The following is a 19,897-nucleotide window of genomic DNA, read 5'->3' as shown; positions in this document are numbered from 1 at the left end:
AAGCTCTTTTGGAATCATCCATGTCAGGTTGCCAGCCATCGCCCCAGATTTCACAAGCAGAACGGAGACTATGCTTAGACTGACAAGAAGGCGGGAGACAGAAAAACAGTTCCTTTTCATATCTAACTGTCAACAGCTAAATCTAAGCATGGGGAGTGACCATGTGGGCCAGAGAGTGTGATGTATGCAGATTCCTCCCTTATAGTGGAGCTGGAAGAGAGAAATCCAGCAATTACCTGGACAGGAAGGCCTCTGAATGTGCTAGGACACTTGAAAATGCAGTGTGGACTAGAGAGAGCGCTCCCTGGGGAAAGGAGCTTTGTGTCAAGCTTGGGAAGCTGAGCTTGACCCCACACCTCAAGTCATCCTCTGACCTCTACATTTGCAGTGACATACACATAAACAGATGTAATAAATGTTGAAAAAAAAAAAATCAGGGCCACAGGATTCCTTTGGAGGCTCTAGAAGGTTTATGAGGTATGAAAGGGAGAAAACACACACTATGGGTTTCAAAGGCTGTATGTAATAGGGCTCTAAAGTGTGGTGTGTGTGTGTGTGTGTGTGTGTGTGTGTGTGGTGTGCGTGTGTGTATCTGTGTGGTGTGTGTGTGTATCTGTGTGGTGTGTGTGTGTGTCTGTGTGGTGTGTGTGTCTATAGTGTGTGTGTCTGTGTGTGTGTGTGGTGTGTGTGTGTATGTCTGTGTGTGGTGTGTATATATGTGTGTGTGTGGTGTGGTGTGGTGTGTGTGTGTGTCTGTGTGTATATGTGTCTGTGTGTGGTGTGTGTAGTGTGTGTGTATGTGTCTGTGTATGTATGTGTGTGTGTGGTGTGTGTGTGTGTTTGGTGTGTGGTGTGGTGTGTGTGTGTGTGGTCTGTGTGTATGTGTGTCTGTGTCTGTGTGTGGTGTGTGTAGTGTGTGTGTCTGTGGTGTGTGTGTATGTGTGTGTGTGGTGTGTGTGTCTGTGGTGTGTATATGTGTGTGTGTGTGGTGTGTGTGTGTGTGTCTGTGTGTGTGTCTGTGTCTGTGTGTGGTGTGTGTAGTGTGTGTGTCTGTGGTGTGTGTGTATGTGTCTGTGTGTGTATGTGTGTGGTGTGTGTGTGTGTTTGGTGTGTGGTGTGGTATGTGTGTGTGGGGTGTGTATGGTGGGGTACTATGGTGCTTAGGGGTGAACTCAAGGCCTCCCACATGCTCTAAAAGTGATCTCCTATAATATTAGAACCTCAGACTTTTCCTCCTAACTTTTCACTTTGAGACAGTGTTTCCCCGAAATGCTCATGCTTATGCTTGCTTTATAGCCCTACTGGGCCTGGGACTTGTGATTTCCCTGTCTCAGCCTCCAGAGCAGCTGGGATTATAGGCCAGTACCACCAGACCCCTACTCTTGTTACCTTTTCCCTTCTATCAACAGCATGGGGTCTCCTAGACCTCCTTCTTGGCCTTGGCTGTGGTTTCCACTTCCAGCCTGCAATTTCCCCACCATGTAAGAAACACTGGCACTGGGGACTTCGTGAAGCCCAGTCTGCATCTCCCAGTATTTAGGAGTGTTTCCACTGAGCTAGCCGCCTTTGGATTTGTGTGGTCAGCTCAGCTCTATGTAGAGGCAAGCACCCTCAAGCATGCTTTTAGGGTGGATGCTGGACAGGAGACTAGGCTTTTATAAGATACCTGTGGGGATTCTTCTCAAATGGACTTGAGAAAGATGTCTCCTGGCTCGCTGACCTTTCAAAGTGCATGGAATTAGGACTTGTTGAAGGATGGACTTTTTTTTTTTTTTAACAGTTTCTAAGGATTCAGGCATTATGCTGGCCAGCCCCTGTCACCTGGCAGAATGAATGCACGCAGGCAGTGCCCTGGTCAGCCCAGGGTTCCATGAGTGTGTGGTCTGCACGCAGGTGCAAAGGACCCCTTTAAAAGACCACTTACTCTTTTGTCCAGCTGTCTTCCCTGCAGTTCCCCTGGGGCAGGAAGGACTTTCTTGTCTCCCTCTTCTCCTCTGTTCTTTGTGTCTCTTTACCTCTTTTCTCTTCCTCCCTCTCCCTCCCCTTTCTAGAAAAACAGCTCTGTCTGCTTGGCATTGGTCACCCTTGCCTGCCATGGAATCCACCAAGGTCCCCGTCAAGCTTTTACATAACACAGTGTATGTAGTCTAACAAGTGGGACTTGCAGATGGTGCTGACATGTCAGTATAATCAGCCATTGCCTCAAGGCTGCCGTGCGATGCCCTTTCAGCTGCTTCACCATTTTCTCTTACTCAGCACGAGGTGTTCCTGAGTGATTTGTGGAGGCGCCCATGGAAAAGACGCACTCAGCCGTGGGTGCCACAAGATGAAATGCGATTTCAGAATTTTATTACCGAGGCAAACCACCCTTTGCCCTATCGAAAAGGCAGGCGAACTGTGCAAGGTCAATGGAGTCCTCATGGCTCCCCTGAGCAGCATCTTGGGGTAGGAGGGGGAAGCCATAGTGGCTGGCCTTTTCCCTTTCATCTGGGGCAGACGAGCACAGTGAACCCCCCACCACACCTGGTGACAGTTCTGCGGGTTCCTCACCTGGCTGATTGCTACACAGCCATGAATAGTAAATGTATTAGATCAACTCTTGAAATTCAGAATTCAGATCAGGTTTGGGAGGAGGCTCACCCAGACTCAGCAAGGCCTTCCTACAGAGAAAGTACGAGTTATTAGTAGGACTATTACAAAGGAAACACTTAACAGACCAAAGAGGCCAAGTGCTCTTCCAGAATGCCTAATGCTCTGGAAGTGCTTATTAAATTCTATGAATAATTAATAAGCCTATTTTAATTTTTTCTTGAGAGCAGATTCTCATGGGCCTTTTTCCAGCTGCCACTCTCTTAGAAACAGCCTTTACAAGTGTCCTTATTGTTCAGCTGTCAGCTCACTGAGGGCAGCCCTACGCTCACCTCAGTGCCTACCAAGTGCCATGCACATAGTAGGTGCTCAGTAAATCTTGAGTTAGTTGAGGAGTGATTAATTAACTGTCTATCAATGACATTAATTCCAGGACCTGTCTTCCACACAATACTTGGCAAAGGCATATTCCTGGGGTTTATTTTTGGTTAGGGAGCAAAAGGAATCACTCCCTCCCTCCTTCCCTCCCTTCCTTTCTTCTTCTTTTAATCCAAGGATGCTTGCATGGACCTGGGCTCCGGCTGGGGGCTGGGTGGTTTGGTTTGCAAATCAAGTGTGTGTTCATTTTTGCTTGCTGGGCCTTGACTGTTAATGAAGGACACCTGCATTTCAAAGCAGGGAGCTAATTTGTATAATTTATTCTTGTATACTTCCCCTCCCCTAACCTCTTCAGGTTTAATTTGAATAGCAGCTACCCGAGCTGCTGCCTGCACGCTTTGGGTGTTCATCTTTCTATTCTCAGTGGGTGGAGGGTGTGTCTTCATTCCTGCCAGCGGCTGAGAGGCATGTCAAGGGACCAGGCATTCACACTTTCCACTCAGTTTATAATCAACAAATTCTTACCCCGAGGACTGCACTTGAAGTGCCTAGCTCCTGAGTTTCTCTTTCAAGGACTTGACTGTAAAAGCAACTTCTTCAAAGCCCTTATCATTTCCAACTCCCTGTGCAGCTGCTGCACAGCTTGTGTTCAGCCATGACCTGTGCGGTGGTGGTGGCACTTGTCTGTTTTTGCCTGTGATCTGGCTGAGGTGTCACCTGGCCACCAGCCTTATGGTAATTATGGCTGGCTTATTTGCAGTATGTTTATTCCCTTCCTCAGCTTACTTGAACTCACACTGATTTTGGTTAATCAATGATCTGACAGATGGCTTTCGCTATTTCTTTTTTTTTTTCTCTTTCTTTCTTTCTTTATTATTATTATTATTATTATTATTATTATTATTATTATTTTGTTCTTTTCCCTTTTCACTTGTACCTGAATTTATCTGTCTGTCACAGATCAACCTAAGAACTTGGAGCTCTGGCTCTGTGTGTCTCTTCACTGAGATCTGCTTTTCTTTGACAAGTCCCCAAGTCCAGATAAGGGTTCCATTTCAAAGGTGCTCTCAATCCCTAGTTCTATAAGTAGCCGAAGGCATGTGCGGAATGGCTTAAAACCCAGCACCCACAGTTCTCTAGTCTCCTCATCCTAGGCCAGCTTAAGCCCCAAGGGACCCTGAGAGGGTAAGTTTACCTCCTTTGGTCCCTGATAACTCACTGCAATGATCACTGCAATGGTAAGGAGTTTAGGATCTGGTAAGGCAGACAAAACACACAGGCTTAAGTTAATACTTGACAAGAAAACTGTCATTTTCCTGTGATTAGGCTATTGCTAGACAAAGTAGATTATATTTTTGATTTTATCTCTTGGTCAATGCAAGTATTTTCTTGTGTTGTTACTCATTGTTGCTATCCTGCTCTCAGGAACATTTTATTAAAATGCATTCAGGTTTATCTTGAACAACAACAAGAACAAATCAGTTTCCTGATGCAGACTGTTTCATACTGATGCTGGAGGAGCTGTCTGTTGGCTATGGACACTGTGTGTATTGAGATCATCCACACAGTCACGGCTGTAGCCATGTCTTTGGTCTGCTCTTGAGGAGGATCAGAGTTAACACAATAGGCCAGGGGCCACTCTGCTCAGAAACACCTGCTCAGGAGGGTGGTGTATGCTGTACATGGCTGTAAATAATTGGCTATGCTAATAATATGAGCCTTGTGTGAATGCTGACGGTGTCTCACTGCCCTTAAACAGCTGATACAAATGACTTGATTATATTCAACATCTGCCTTCCTTCCAGGCGTCTAGAATTTTGGAATGTCCTAGGCGTGACTAGCTCCAGTGAAAATCATATGCACTGAGTTGCTAATGGATTCCCTGGGGCTACTGATACATTTTTGTTGCTTGGGGCAAGGTACAATCTGGGTGACTCTTTATGGGACAGCAACTGTGAGCATAAGAAGTCTATATGTTGATGCCTCCAGAAACTGCCTGAATTTTCTCTGTGACCCACATGACTCAGCCATGAGTCTCCGTAGCTATGGTCTAGGCCCCAGAAGCTCACCTAGCAAGTCTCTGGATGAAGGAGCCACCCTGGGAACCTCTGAGCCCTGTCATTAGCTGTTACAAAATTCCAGAAAACCATTTAATGGCATTGCCATCCAAGATGTAGACTTGACCCCTGGTCTTCTTCACTCCTCATGTACCATTGCTCATTGCTCAGCCTCAATTCTCCTGAAGAGCTAGGCTACGCTTAGTTTATGTCTGTTCTTCATGGCTCTAATGGGCATCCCTTCACTCTAACTTTTTCTTTTGTTTCATCATCACTAAACTAATTTTACAAAGTCCACATACATTCAAATCAAGATCTGTAATATTACAATACTTTATAAAATTGATACAGAGACCCTCAAGAGTATGACCATATAGTTAAAAGCTTCTCTATACTGCTTAATTTGAGACTTTAACTGAGCCAACTATGTTTGGATGATATTAAGAATGAAATAATGCTGACAGGGTCAGGAGTTTTTGTCTTGTTCCAAAACTGTGTGTTTATGTTTTCCTCAAGTAGACAAGGTATCCTGTGTCAGTATGAAGCAGGGCTGTTTTACCTTCTCATTGTAAATGAGCAGCTGGTGTGCGGGTGTTCAAAGTGTGGGCCAGTGATTTGAAAAGGAACAAGAAGCTGAGAGCAATGGAGCAGGAAAGAGCAACTTTATAAGATTCACTTGGTAGGGTATTAAGAATGGTAGTAACTTTCAACTAAATTCCTCACTAGACAATTGTCAAGTCTTGGCATGGAGTGAAACACACCTTTCAAATGAGGTATATTTTTAGAAGTGATAGAATTTCACAGGTTACTTTGGACTTGTTGAATCAGTTGATGCTTTAGGATATGTAAAATCACTCTATTCTCGGAGTTCCAATTCTTCAGAGAGATTAGTGTTGGTGTCATTTACCAAGCCTATACTTATTACTGCTATCAGTATTTAGAAATGGGTTATTAGGTCCAAGCTTTGTGGGTGGGAACATGGAATAAAGTATTTCCCTGGGCACAGAGCTGGCCCTACAGAAGCTTCCAGGTGCTTTCTACACTCTCCATGAGGCTCTGCTAGCTCCTCCTGGAGGGACCTCCGAGGGCACTGGTGTCTGTGAGGGCCTTTGAATGTGGGGATTTTAGCGGAGTGCTTCAGGGCACTGGTCTGCCCTACCAACAAGGAGGTGTTAGTAGTTGTTTATGCAGCATTTAGAAAGCATTATTTGAAAGGGAAAGATACATTTTAGAAGTTCTTCTGGGTAGGAATGGGCTGCTGGTGAGAGGGGATCACTTCTTACAGATGCCAGATGCGAAGGGGTCACTGAGGCATGTGGTTTACTCCTGTTGACAACCCCATGTTCTGTGTGGCTCTTCACTGATGTCTGTCTTTCTGTCTGTCTGATGCCCCCTGACAAATGTTTCTATTTTGTTTCTCAGGGATAGAGCCCATGGCTGTGTGTTACAGTGAGCCACGCCCCTAGGCTCTGAAAACACTTTTAAAGACAGTTCGGGTTGTGAAGCTTTTCATAGGAGGACCACGAAGCTGTGTCAGCTGCACTGTCCACTGTCAGTGATGCTGGCAACAGGCTTCTGGGAAGTAACAACTTTAAATATTCTTGAAAAAGCAAACTGTGATTTAAAATTTAAAATGTACTTTAAAGCCTTCTTCCACCCAGGCGTGCATTCTCTCTCTCTCTCTCTCTCTCTCTCTCTCTCTCTCTCTCTCTCTCTCTCTCTCTCTCTCTGTTTGCAGATCAGGATGTAGCTCTCAGTTACTGCTCTGATGCCATGAGTGCTACCATGCTCTGTCTTGCTATGCCCCAAACCCTACCTACAATGATGATCATGGACTAACCTTCTGAAATTGTAAGCAAGTCCCCAATTAAATGCTTCATTTTATTAAAAAAAAATGAAAAAACCATTCTTAAAAGCATATGCAAACAGCACAGGAATGAATTTTTTGAACCATCTCTAAATGCCAGGAAAATGTAGCTGTTGAATGAGCTGAAGTTAGCATTTTAAATTTCACACCCCGAAGATTGGCTCTGGCTCATCCCTTGGCCCAATTTAGTAATCCTATAGGATTGTCTAAAGCATGTGTGATTTCAGAGAAAAACTGGTAAATTACTGCAGACTCAAATGAACAGAGCACTATCAGTCTAATTGTGGTGCTGGCTCTCCCTGCACACTCAGAGATGCCCTGTAAGCTCACACATTTGCTCCTTTAAACACTCCCTACTTTCACAAGCTAAAGAAGGAGTCTGCACACATACATCTGGGGCTTAAGTTGACATGTGTGCTTATCCATCTACTGACAGTAAATACCTATGCTGGTAGCCATAGAGGATGGATGCAGTTTTATATTAAAAAAAGAAAGGAAGCCTGCATATCTGTAACACAGGGAAAGCAGAACATGGGTGAATGGAAATGCGGACGCACCGTGCTCTGGGACTTGCCCCGTGCCTCGCTTCAGCAGCAGCCTCACTCTTCGTCCTCCGGATTTGATGAGTTCTATTGCTCTGGCGTGTGTCATGTCCCTTGTGCTCTCCCCATTGATTTCGATGATTTGATCTCCTACCTGTCAAGTAAAGCAAAAGAAATCAGGCACACGTGGTGTGCATTTCCAGCTGGTCAAACATCACCCACTTCTAAAGAGCACTTGTGCTGCTTGTTGGCCTCCTAGAAAAGGGTCATCCATGCTGTACCCTGAGTGTGACTAACCTCATCAGAGGCAGCATCACCCACAATTAGGATGGCAAGGGCCTCAGTTAAAATACTGGGAATTAAAAAAAATGGAAAATAGGTTTGATATTATACTTCAAAATATCCTGGCAGCTTTTTTTTTGAATTGAGAAGTAAATATTCTAAGGCTTTTTCGTTGAATACATCACCAGGCTTTGGCTTTGCACAGTTTCTGTTTAGCGGGTTGGAAGGAATGATTAGTTTTTGTGCTGCTCTGAGAATATTTGCTATGCATCATTTAAATTTCTCTGGGTGCTTTTGCAATACTGCCTTCATGGTAAACAGCAGTTAGCTGATACTCCAGCTTGATGATGAGTTACCTATCATTGTCCCTTGAATTAAAAATGAGGCCCTCTGTTCTCTCCACATGACTAAAGCTCTCATGAAATCTTTGCCATGCTCATACCTGAAGCTGTTTGGTTAAGCACCATTCCCTCTGGAATTATCAAAAATGCCTGTGCTCCTTAAGAAATTCCCATTTAGCTTTTTGTGAATAGACATTAGAAAACAAAGAGCTTCAGCTACGTACATAACCCTAACGCCCAGAGGACTGCTATTGTCATGGGCCTTTGAACTAAAATATATATAATTTCAGGGCAAGTTACTTAAGACAAATTAGCCAGGGAAAACATAATAATGAGTTCCTTTGCAAAATTTCATTGTAGATGGTTTTAATCAAGAACTACAATCAAGTAGATCAGGCAGACAGAGGAGCAGGTAGTTGCTATCACCATGGCAACAGGGCACTGCAGTAAGAACCCCAACACACTTAACAAGGAGGTGACATCTCTGTTTAAAGAGATTCTTTCAGAGGTCCAGACCCTTTTCAATATAATTACAAATAAGGATTTCCCTTCATGTGTTTGGTGGCCTCTGGAGGCCTGGTGTTGGGGCAGCAGAAAAGGATGGCATCATTTCTGTGGCATTCATATTACACAGAATAACTCCGAAGGCAGGACTAAATGAGAGGTTAATGTCATCATATGCAAAACCCCAATATGTAAGGTGTTCTGTTTGAGTTTAGGGTACCTCAGGTTTGTTTATAAGGCATCAATTGGGCACTCTCTTTAAATATGGAGTAAATTGATGGGAACAAGCTGATGGACGGTTTCTCTGAGTGGAGTGGAAAGATGGGAGGTTGAAATGGTGAATTAAGGGCTGTCTCATTATCCATTAGATTAGATATTGTTTGCTGAATTTCCATAGTCATTCCAACAGTTTTATGTTTAACTATTTTAATGTACTCTCTAAATAAATGTGGGATCTGACTTCCTTCATTTTCATCCACTGCAAAGAAAGATGGACTTGTTGGCAGGAGAAGGTCTCTCGCTACTTTCTGATCTCATCTAACTTTACTCCAATTTCTAGTGTATGCCCCTAAAGCATCATCTTCCTGTTCTATGGCATGGAAATTAATATGAAACCCACAGTTGCTCAGGATGAAGAAACTGATGTGTTCTCTTCTGTAATCTTTTCACTGTAGAACTGTCTTTAACAGAGATATGTGACTAAAATGAAACTTCAAAGACTGCTGTACATTCTTAGAGAATTTTTAAAATACTGTGTTCCAAAATTCAAGGAGAGGGAGAAAGGGGCAAGGAAGAAGAGAAAGGGAAAAGGCAGGGAAGAAGGGAAAGAGGGTCAGGGAGATAGAGGGATGGATGGAGAGATGGAGGGATGAGGGGTGGGGGAAGAGGGAAAGAGAGAAGAGACAGAGAGGAGGAGGGATGTAGGGAAGGAGGGATGGAGGTGAGGAAGGAAGGGAAGAGGGGTAGAGGGAAAGATAGAGGGGAGGAGGGATGGAGAGGGAAATGGAAAGAAAAAAGCTTAAAATTTTAACCCATGTGTGGCCTGAGACCTTGTGTAGTTTGAGAAAATATGAAATTTAAAAAATTAGCCAAGGGATTTAGAAATATTATCTGTGGTCCCCTTGGGGCAATAACAATCATTAAGCAAAGCTGTGTCTTGGGGTAAGGCAGGTTGAGATGCTTGTCTCCCTTTTGCATAACCTATTCCATTCCACATCCCCATCTACCTCAGGTCCTATACCACGGTGGACTTTTCTTTAACAAAATTGTCACCAGATCCTCACACTTGCTTGAGGCTGTATAGATAAATTCTTTTTTTTTTCTCTACTTACTAGAAGGCCAAGGCAGATAAAGGTTAATCTCAGAACTTAAGTGATTAGTAATTCAGATGTTAAACTTTCAACTTTAAATTCTGTACTGACACACATTGGTTTTGAGATAGTGCCTCTCTCACTGTGTTATTTGGGCTGGTTCTCAACTCTTCATCCTCCAGTCTCAATGTTCAGAGTGCTGAGATTCTAGGTATACATAACCATACCCAGCCCTGGATACAGTCACACTCCTAAGTAACACAGAAAGTATGTGACTCAATAAATAGTCTTTATAAGAAATACATTAAGTACAAGCTCCATTTCAACCTCTTTATGGCCATCTGCATGCTCAATAAGTTTATTTAATTACTTGTTTGCTTGTTTGTTTAGTTTTTTAAGGCAATGTTTCACTATGTAGCCTTGGCTGGTGTGGAACTCTGTATGTAGACCAGACTGGCTTCAAATTCATAGACATCTGCCTACCTCTGCCTCTGAGAATGGTGGGATTAAAGGCGTGTGTCACCATACCTAGCTAGTAGCAGATTGCTATCAATCAATGGCTCTTATCTGCTACAAAACAAGATCCTAGTTTCATGACTGTCATGAGTGAAATGAAACCAGAGTATATAGTTCAGTGTGAGAAGCTTGGCTTCTTTAGAATAGTACATCCATGGATAAAAGATAACCTTTTCAAGTCCTTATTTCAGGGAGGTTTAGTATGGGCCACATTTGTGGCTAATATTCTCAGGTCCCATATCAATGTCACATGCATCACTTACAGGCTGTTTTTCCCACTGATTGTGTCTTTGTTCCTGCAACATTTCCTTGGCAGGTAGGTCCTCAGGGTTGAGGCAAGGCATGCTTGGTTTGCTGTCAGTTAACAGCCAATATTTTCACTCTCATGAAATAAAGACATAAGCTTTGTGTACCTCAGCATACACCTCAAATTTTCTGGAAATATTGCCTTAAGCAATTCTTTCCAAATTGTAACAATTTCTATAGTATTGCAGAACATCAGATGAGATTTTCATAAAGGTGAATTGAACGAACTCTTAGAGGTAAGTTAGAATTGAATCCTGAAGGAAGAAGAGGAGGAAGAGTCATAATTCTATTATTCTTCTTCTCCTCCTCCTCTTCTATTCCAAAGTGCTGGAAGCAGAGTCCACGCCTAGTGCCTATCAGTCCACTGACCTCTGAACTACCTCTCCAGCCCTGTTAGTAGCCATTTACAGTGAACATACTTCCAAGGGTCCCACCAAGTGTTTTGTTAACCACCTCATTCCTCTCACTAGACAGTGATTGAAAGGGATAGGACATAGCTACCTGTCACATAGCTTGGTTCTTGTTACACACTGGGATAGGAGCCTATCAAGTCAGCAGGTTCTTCCATGGAGAAAACTTGGAACCCAATTGGAAATGGAAAAACATGTTTGAGAGTGTTCAAGCTGTGAATTTTATTTGTCTCAATTAATTTATATGTTGAAAATTGAGTTTCTTTTTGTCTTTATATTATGTTCTAGACACAGTAACCATTTAAAAGAGAAATTTTGGAATATATCTCAAGAAAATCTGTCCTAATAGAAACATGAAATGACCTTGATCAAGGTGAACACCTGAGTGCACACAACCCTAGGAGGACATGGGGGTGAGGACCACAGTGGCTTTAAGAAGTTACAGGCCACGGTATGTTTCTGAGGGCCACCATGAGCAGTGTAGCATCTTCTGCACTTTTATGATTTGATGTTTACCCCTTAAAAAGATGTAGTCACAGTTCAAGAAAACTTCAGTCTTTGATTCAGTGTGCTGATCTACAGTGGAGTGTTGCTGGGCTGGACGTTTTAATTAGCAAGCTGCCCTTGGCAGCGACTCAGGGAGTACTCTCTGCTCCAAAGCCTTCATTTCTCATTCAATTCTTTAAGCCTCTAAATTTAAACATGGAAAAATTGTGAAATTACAGATAATTCAGTATCCCAGCCATAGAAGCAGTCAGCCTTTAAGTGACAACTCGGTCTTTGCCATCAAAGCTTTCATTTTCCCTGGCAGATACTCCGGACCCCAATCGTGTATGCAGTTTTATTAGACTGTTTACAACTCTTACTTGCAGTTAATGCCTTGCTTCTGAAGAGCTCTCTCTGGCTTTATGCATGCCCTTGGGTCATCTCTTCCTGGCGCTCTGAGGATTCAAGAGTGCTTCTCTTATCTGTCCTTGTTTAGATGCTGCTTATGCCATCTGCCTGGGCGCTCTTCCCCTTCATTTCAAACAGGTTCATCTTGCTCATCCCTTAAGATCATCCTCAGCTACCAGATCATCCAAGAAGGGCTTGTGGGATCCCAGCAGCCTTGGGATGCCCCTTTCCTGTGCATTTCTTTAGAAGAATTGCCTTTTCCTGTCTAATATTGTAAGCTTCCCAACAGCATGAGTCCAGCCACAGGGGAATGTCTCTAAGTATTGTTTACCAGAAAGAAGGCTGCATGGATGACTGAAGGAAGGGATTTTTGCAGATATTTAATTTAATTCTGTGCTCAAACTGAATTTAGTTGAGGTTTACAATGCGAATTTTACCTTGGTTTCATAGTGTATGTCACCTATAGTAGTATATGGACCCAGATTGAGTAACACATCGCATATATACATAACACCTTATAACCTAAAAAGCATATCTATAAATACAATCTATTGCTAATTGTGGCAATAATTTTCTTCTTCTTCTTCATCATGGTAGAAGAAGGAAAAGGAATACAGTAGTAAATGTTGCACAATGAACCTAGGAGGGAGGCAGCTGACTGACAGAGTGTTAAAGTAGGGAATAGGGCAAATATTGTTTCTGTAGAAATATCTCTGAGAGGCAAAAGATTCTTCTTGGGTGGTTAAGTACTGCCTCTCAGGCATTCTTATAGGCCAGGGATGCTATTTTGATTTTATGATTCTAGATGAAATCTTAAGGAAGAGAATCTCATTGGGTACTTGGCAGGTAATTTAAACCCTGAGTTAATACAGAGAAATCACGAGTGTGGCAGCAGACATGAATGTGAAGACAGAGAGTTTAAAGGCAAGCTTGTTGAAGCAGAAACAGCTTCTACAAAGGAGAAAAACACAAGCAGCCCCATTCCATTTTCAGATGCTCTTTAACTCTTCAGGCAAACAGAGGCTGGGTAATGTTTCAAAATCATTTGCCTGAGCAGGAATGGAAGGCTCTCATTGGCAGCCCAGCTAAGTTTCTACTGTTGCCCAGAAATCACTTACGTTAGGTCATAAAGTCTGTCTGCCTAGTTGACTGAAAAATAAACAAAAAGAAAATCACAGAGGGAACTTTAACTTCAGACTGTGTGCAGGCTGTCATTTCTTGTCCCTGTATGCAATTGAAAGCAAAAGAGAGTATTATTCTGCATTCTTGCCTAATCAGATATACTTATTTCCCAGAGGATTCACCAACTGGACTTCGAGCAGTGGCTACTCTTTTGGTACATAATAACAATTCCTGTTTTGCTGAAACTAACCATCTTTCATATTGTATTTACATGTGGGCTCTCTTTGGGTGCGCCTATTCTAGACCTGACATGGTAGCCCATGTAGGTCAGAGTGTGAATGGTATATCAAGATGGGTAGCCATGCATAGAGGTCGGCTACAACTTTGAGAATAATTTAATGAAGGCATTATTTTACACTTTGAATAGGTAGAAAATGAAATGGGTTGTGGAGTCACTATTGTGTAAGCAGAGAGGCGTTGTTGCCACCTCTAGCCTGAAAAGCCTGAGGAAATAAAGAGAAGTTACTGGGATCAAGAAAGAGAACCATGAAACAGCGGCTGCCTGTTTGGAATTGGAGCTGCAGAGAGAAGTTCTGCTAGGCCCAGAGCACAGTTGCAGGGAGCAGCAACACACACACACACACACACACACACACACACACACACAGCCATTTGTTGGTGTAGAAAAAATACAGTCATGTTACTTCCCACCCCCTAGACTTCTACTTCTGAATTCCTGGAAGCTGTGAATATATTACTTTACATGGAAAGGACATTGAAGATTATCTATATCTATATCTATATCTATATCATCTATATCTATATCTATATCTATATCTATATCTATATCTATATCTATATCTATATCTATACCTATACCTATACTTATATCTATACCTATATCTATATCTATATCTATATATCTATCTATATCTATCTATACCTATACCTGTATCTATAATCTATATCTATCTATCTATCTATCTATCTATCTATCTATCTATCTATCTATTCTATCTATATCATCTATCTACCATTTGTCTGTTTGTCTGTCTATTGGTAGGGATGAAATATGAGGCCCTGTGTTCTACTACTGAGTGACAGCCTAGACCTCATTTTTTTTCTGTATCAGGCACTGAACTCAGTTCTTTACACTTGCAAGAAAAGAGCTCTACCACTGAGGTAGCTGAGATTTACCTCTAGCCCAACGTTAAGGTTTGAGAGATGGGTTATCATGGAATATCTGTCTAGGTCCAATGAAGTCCTGAGAGTCAAAATCTAAGAGAGATAAAAGAATAGAAGCAGAGGTCATGGAGAAGAGAATATGCTAAACTGATAGATCTGAGGATGCAGGAATGGGCTAGAAGCCAAGGCAAGCAGATGTCTGTGGATACTGGAAGCCTGTTAAAGAAGCCCATGCTGCCAACTTGATGCCTCCCTTTTAACCCAGTGAAACGGATTGGAGGCCAGGAGTATCTGGGTAACCCAGACACAGCCGTCACCCCAAGGGTACCGCATGGGGCAGGGCTGGGAAGGAGCAGGCTTGGATGAGATGGTGGTATAAAGGACGGACTCACATTGGGGTGCAGTTGATACAGGGTGGGGGTAGAGCCACAAATGGTGAATGACTATGACAAGTGGCATGGCAGATGTGGGGATTAAGAAATAATTCAAGAGCAAGACATCAAAGATGGATAGTGTTTACTTTTCCCAACTTGCATTGGAGAGGTGGTTTTTTGGGAAATTTACTGTGTTGTAATATTTCATTTTAACCATGGACGTCCCTTAAAGCCCCTTTGTAGTGTCAACGGTGTTTGGCTAAGACCTCAGAGCTACCCTTGAGTCTAGCCATTTGCCATTTCCTCAGTGAGAGTGGGAACAGCCCCTTTGTGGTGATTTTTGTTTATGATTTTTTTTTTAAGCCACCAGAGATCAAAATAGCAAAGCAGCCATACTAGTTAGCCATAGAAGCCAGACACACACCTTTAATCCCAGGTAGACACATCTCTGTTAGACCAAGGCTACACTGACTACACAAAATTGATCCAGTCCTGAAAGAAACAGCTCACACAAAGGTGATCTCAGCACCTGGGATCACATGCCTTTAATCCTGGCAATAGGGAGGTGGAGGCAGGAGGATATGGCCGGGTGGAGAAAAAATATAAAGAGATAGGAATTCAGAGCCTTTTGCCTCAGGATTTGTGGAGACAGGATTGCTATTTCAGCTGGGTAGAGGTAAGATCTACTGGCTTGGCAGCTTTGTTTCTCTGATCTTCAGCTTGTAGTTTGAACCCCAATATCTGTGACTGGGTCATTTATTAATTGTGCTACATCCCTTCCTTTCCTCTAGCCTCCACTCCACTTTCAGTCCACATGACCTCTGTTTGGACTTCTACCAAGAAGTCCCCACTACCATGTCATACAGCCACTTCTGGTTTTGTGTCTCTCCTCTTCCAATACCTGCCCTCATCCTCATGGTCTTTGCACAGTCTGGTGCTATGCGGCTCCTTATGCGCCCGAAAGCCTCTAATGCTGTAGCGTATTTTCACCCCTCTCTTACATCCGGTCTGGCCTATTTCTTATCCTTCTTGGGTTTCCTATTTGGCTTCTTAAATATTTTTTTATATTATCTTCAGCAGACCTTATCACTTTTGCTGTTTTTCCTGCCTTTGAACCTCATCTTTTAGTCATGGCCATTCATCAGGGTTCTACTCAGATTCTCCATGAAGGTATCACTGGCTGTTGTAGGGACAATTCCTCCTCCTTTTTCTCTGGTCCCAATATATTGTGCCTTGCCTCTTTGCTAGCACTCAGGGCTTCCCACCCCTCAAGTGACAAAATTATAAACTCTTGAGAACTTGGGCTAGGTCTTTGTACCTCCAGGCAGTACTGTACTATATTGCTTTAAAATAATAAAGAGAAAAATCTACTTATAAAAGGGGCAAAGATTGGTGCTGTCCCCACTGGTGGAAGAGGGGACACAGAAGAGAGATGATAGCATGTGGGAGATAGAGGAGACTATGAGACCTGAGCACTCATGGCTGAGAGCTTTGAGGCAGGGTGTGTCTTAGTGTTTCATCACTGCTGATAAAAGACTCTTGGAATGGGACAAGAGCTTCATGAATATTTCTTAAATAAATATGAACCTACTTGACTCTGGGAAAAACTAAAGTTTGACTTCTGTGAAAACAAAGCCTCAAGCATTTCTAATATTTCTAATACTTATAATTGTAAGAAATCAACACAGTCTTCTTCAGCTTTCAATGAGAGGCTGCCAGCCCTAGGATGCTTCGGTGCCAAGTCCCTGAAGGAGACAGTCACAAAGTGCAAGCAACCCTTTGCTTTTAGCATTGCTATGTCAGCTTACATAGCTGGCTAAAAGCAGATGTAGTGATTCTTCCCATGAGAAGCACAGGAAATAAACTCCTATGGAACTTCTAATTTACCCATGGAGTCCAGCTATTGAGCAGAGAGCATGCTCTGTGTTTTTGTAGTATCTCTTGTAGCATCTAGCATGTGCATGTCTGTATATCTGTGTACATGTATATTTAAGCAAGTGAGCAAAGTGACTTTTTGAAAAATAAATATGGGGGTGAACAAGGAGTGGGAACAGCTGGTGATAGTCATTATTTGTTACTTGCCACTATTGTCTGGGATGAGTTTCCTGAATTCTTGTACAGGAAACCTGGTTCTTAGCACATCAGTGTTGGGGGCAGGGCCTTTGGGCAGGTGTTAGTCCCCCAGAGCTCCATCATGATTAATGGATAGGTAAAAAGGGCCTTGACTGTGGGTTGATCCATTTGCATTTTTGGCTTCTGCCCTGCTGACACAGAGGAGAGGTCATGCCAGATTTGGGCACCTTTATCTTGGACTTCTGAGACCACAGAACAGAAAGAAAGATATTGCTGGTCTTCCATAAGTGGTTCTCAGATACTCTTCTATAGCAGAAAGATACCCACAAATCATACACAGCAGTAGAGGCAAGGTACCCACTTTTTTCCTCTGGATTTTATTTTCCTTTAAGTGAGTACTCTGAGCTTTAGAGAAAAGAAGGGAACTATGGGAAACACATAGTTTGTCGTGGGGGTACAAGGACAACTGTGGGCTCTCTATCTCTACTCCTTCTGAGATTACTTTAGTACCCTCAGGATGGCAGGCACAGTGTTGCTCATTACTCAAATGAGACACAATAGAGATGCTTATGGTTAACCATTTACCTTTGGGGTTGTATTGGCCAATTTTGTGTCAACTTGACACAAGATAGACTCATCAAAGAGGAAGGAGCCTCAGTTGAGGAAATGCCTGAATGAGATCCAGCATTTTCTGAATTAGTGATCAATGGGGGAAGTCCCAGCCAACTATGGGTGGTGGCATCCCTGGGCTGGTGATCCTGGGTTCTATAAGATGGGTTGAGCAAGCCATGGGAAGCAAGTCAGTAAACAGCTCCTCTCCATGACCTCTGCATCAGCTCCTGCCTCCAGGGTCCTTCCCTGTGCGAGTTCCTGTCCTGACTTCCTTCAATGATAAACAGTGATATGGAAGAGTAAGCCAAATAAACCCTTTCTTCCCCAAGTTTCTTTGGTCATGGTGTTTCCTTCCAGCAATAGTACCTCTAAGACAGGGGTATTGCTTAAAAATAAGAGGGAGTAATGAGGGTGAATATAATCAGAGTATGTGCTTGAAAGCATCATAATGAAACCCATTATTTTGTATAGTTAAATAGGCTAATACAATATATACAATCACATGTCCCAAGTAGCTCTAATACACAGGCCATCCTATTAGTGAGAATTCAGCAGATGTGAAGTGAGAACAGCTGTAACTGTGTATAAACAATGAATGGCTCTGAATGTCCCTGATCAATTTAACCTTTTTTCTTCAGATAACTGTACAAACTACATGGAGTCTCAGACCAGCAGCATTATGCATGTCCTTGTGCAGTGCTTGAAGTGTGCACATAGAGTACATAAACAGGAAAAATCACAGCAATAGCAGGCACTGGGGGCCACTATCATGGCCATAATGGATGTGCAGTCATTCATTGAGAGTTTAATTTCAAGGCAGCTCCCAGAGAGCCTTTACTCATTGCCATGATATTCAGTGTTAACAGCAATGAGTGTGTTGATTATAATAATTTTTCTATTGAAGTACTGGTGCTAAATAAATAGTAAGCCAGAGGAGCACTGTGCCACCATCATTATGATACATAAAATAAACATTATCCATTAATTTTCTTTTACTATTTAAAGTCACATATTAATTACTTAAATTTTGCAACTAGGAATGTAGCCGAGTGTCTAAAAGTCTTGTTTCTGTTTGAGTTAATTCAGATTGTCCATCCATGCATGAGAACAGCTGAGCTATGAAATTGGGCAGCATGTTTTCTGGCAATAATGAGCAGATAATATTCCTTAGGAGTATTTAAGTGACATCACTATCGATAGGTTAATTGGAAATAAAACTCTAAAGCTTTTGTAAATCATGAGACTAAAAAGCCCCTGGATTATGGTAGCTTTGCATTGTACTTTTGGAACTCTCCCACTTTGCAGTTTAGGGTAAGAACTCTTGGATTAACAAAATGGTGATGCTCTCAGGATGCTCAAAGGAGTCCCCATACATATCTTGACTCAAGTGTTTTCTCCTTCTTGTTTTTGAAAACTGACTCCTGCATCTAATGAAATGCATAGGATGTTGAATGGAGAGAAGAACCATGATTTGATATGAGGATTTGAACACTCACCTCATTTGGGAATGTTCAGAGCCCAGAGGACCACTTGCTTGTACATAAGACTTAGGAGGTAAGAGGCAGCTAAATGATAATATTCTATCATGCATCCCAGCTAGGTTCAAATAATTCTCAGTTCTCTACGTGAATCTATTCTTAGGCTACCAGATCCATGCATTTAGGGTTTTGTCTCCATGTAAAATTCTTGGTTTTATACATTGTGAGCCTCCCAAATGAAAAACACTGGCCCTTTACAACAGTTTCCATGTGTTCAACATAGCTTAGGCCAGGTTCTTTTGAGCTGTGTTAGAAACATGATCACACTTAATTCTGAAATGAACAAACAGATCTTTGATGGGAGAGAACTGAGGGAAGAATTTAGAGTTAAATCTGGAATAGAAATGTCTCTACTGTTCCTCAGGGAGCTGATTAATGAAAAACAGAGTAAGAGGAACTGGTATAGAGATATCAAATTAATTTTCTGCATGATTATTTAATTTGAACTACCTGTCATACTTTTGTTTACACTTTTCTCTCCCTCCCTCCCTCTCCCTCTCTCTTGTAATTTTTTATACCTCTTAACAAAGACTAATCCCCTTAACACCGTGTGAGCATTTGAGGACCATTTTGATCCACTTCATGATGTTTCCTGTTTCCATTTGGCACCTCAGATTTCTCTCTTGGACCATCACTTCCTTCATGTCTTTTTACGCCTTCAGGAGAGCATTGGATATGTCTCAGGGATGGCTTCCCAGGCCTGCCCCAGTTCACCACCGTGCTGAGACTCTTAGACACTGGTCCCTGCATCATCAGAACAGCCCTGTGTTTTACCAATGTTGTTTGTGATGCTTCAGAGTCATCTTACAAAGTGTTCTCTCTGATACCAACAGGACTGAAAACAAATATGTAGATACAAATCCCTAGCTCTATTGCTCTTTCTAGGAAAGCAGTCCTGTAGGCTTATTCCGATGTCAAGTCCTTATTTTCTAATCACCTTTGTTTTCTAAGAGCATCATATTGTTAATGTAAGTGGTTTGATTAAACTGTCTCTGGC

General features: G+C 42.4%; 1 protein-coding gene across 1 annotated transcript in view; it reads right to left on the bottom strand.

The window, feature by feature from the left end:
* Magi2 (membrane associated guanylate kinase, WW and PDZ domain containing 2) overlaps positions 1 to 19,897 on the bottom strand; it is a 1,383,694-nt gene that overhangs the window by 39,273 nt on the left and 1,324,524 nt on the right. Inside the window, exon 21 of the mRNA XM_051174837.1 lies at positions 7,449 to 7,587. Within this exon, the coding sequence (XP_051030794.1) occupies positions 7,449 to 7,587 (139 nt within the window). The remainder of the gene's footprint in view (positions 1 to 7,448; positions 7,588 to 19,897) is intronic.

The sequence above is a fragment of the Phodopus roborovskii genome, unplaced genomic scaffold, assembly GCF_943737965.1.
Source record: "Phodopus roborovskii unplaced genomic scaffold, PHOROB, whole genome shotgun sequence".
NCBI lineage: Eukaryota > Metazoa > Chordata > Mammalia > Rodentia > Cricetidae > Phodopus > Phodopus roborovskii.
The sequence above is the reverse complement of the archived record's forward strand: the minus strand, read 5'-3'. Positions and strand labels throughout refer to the sequence as shown.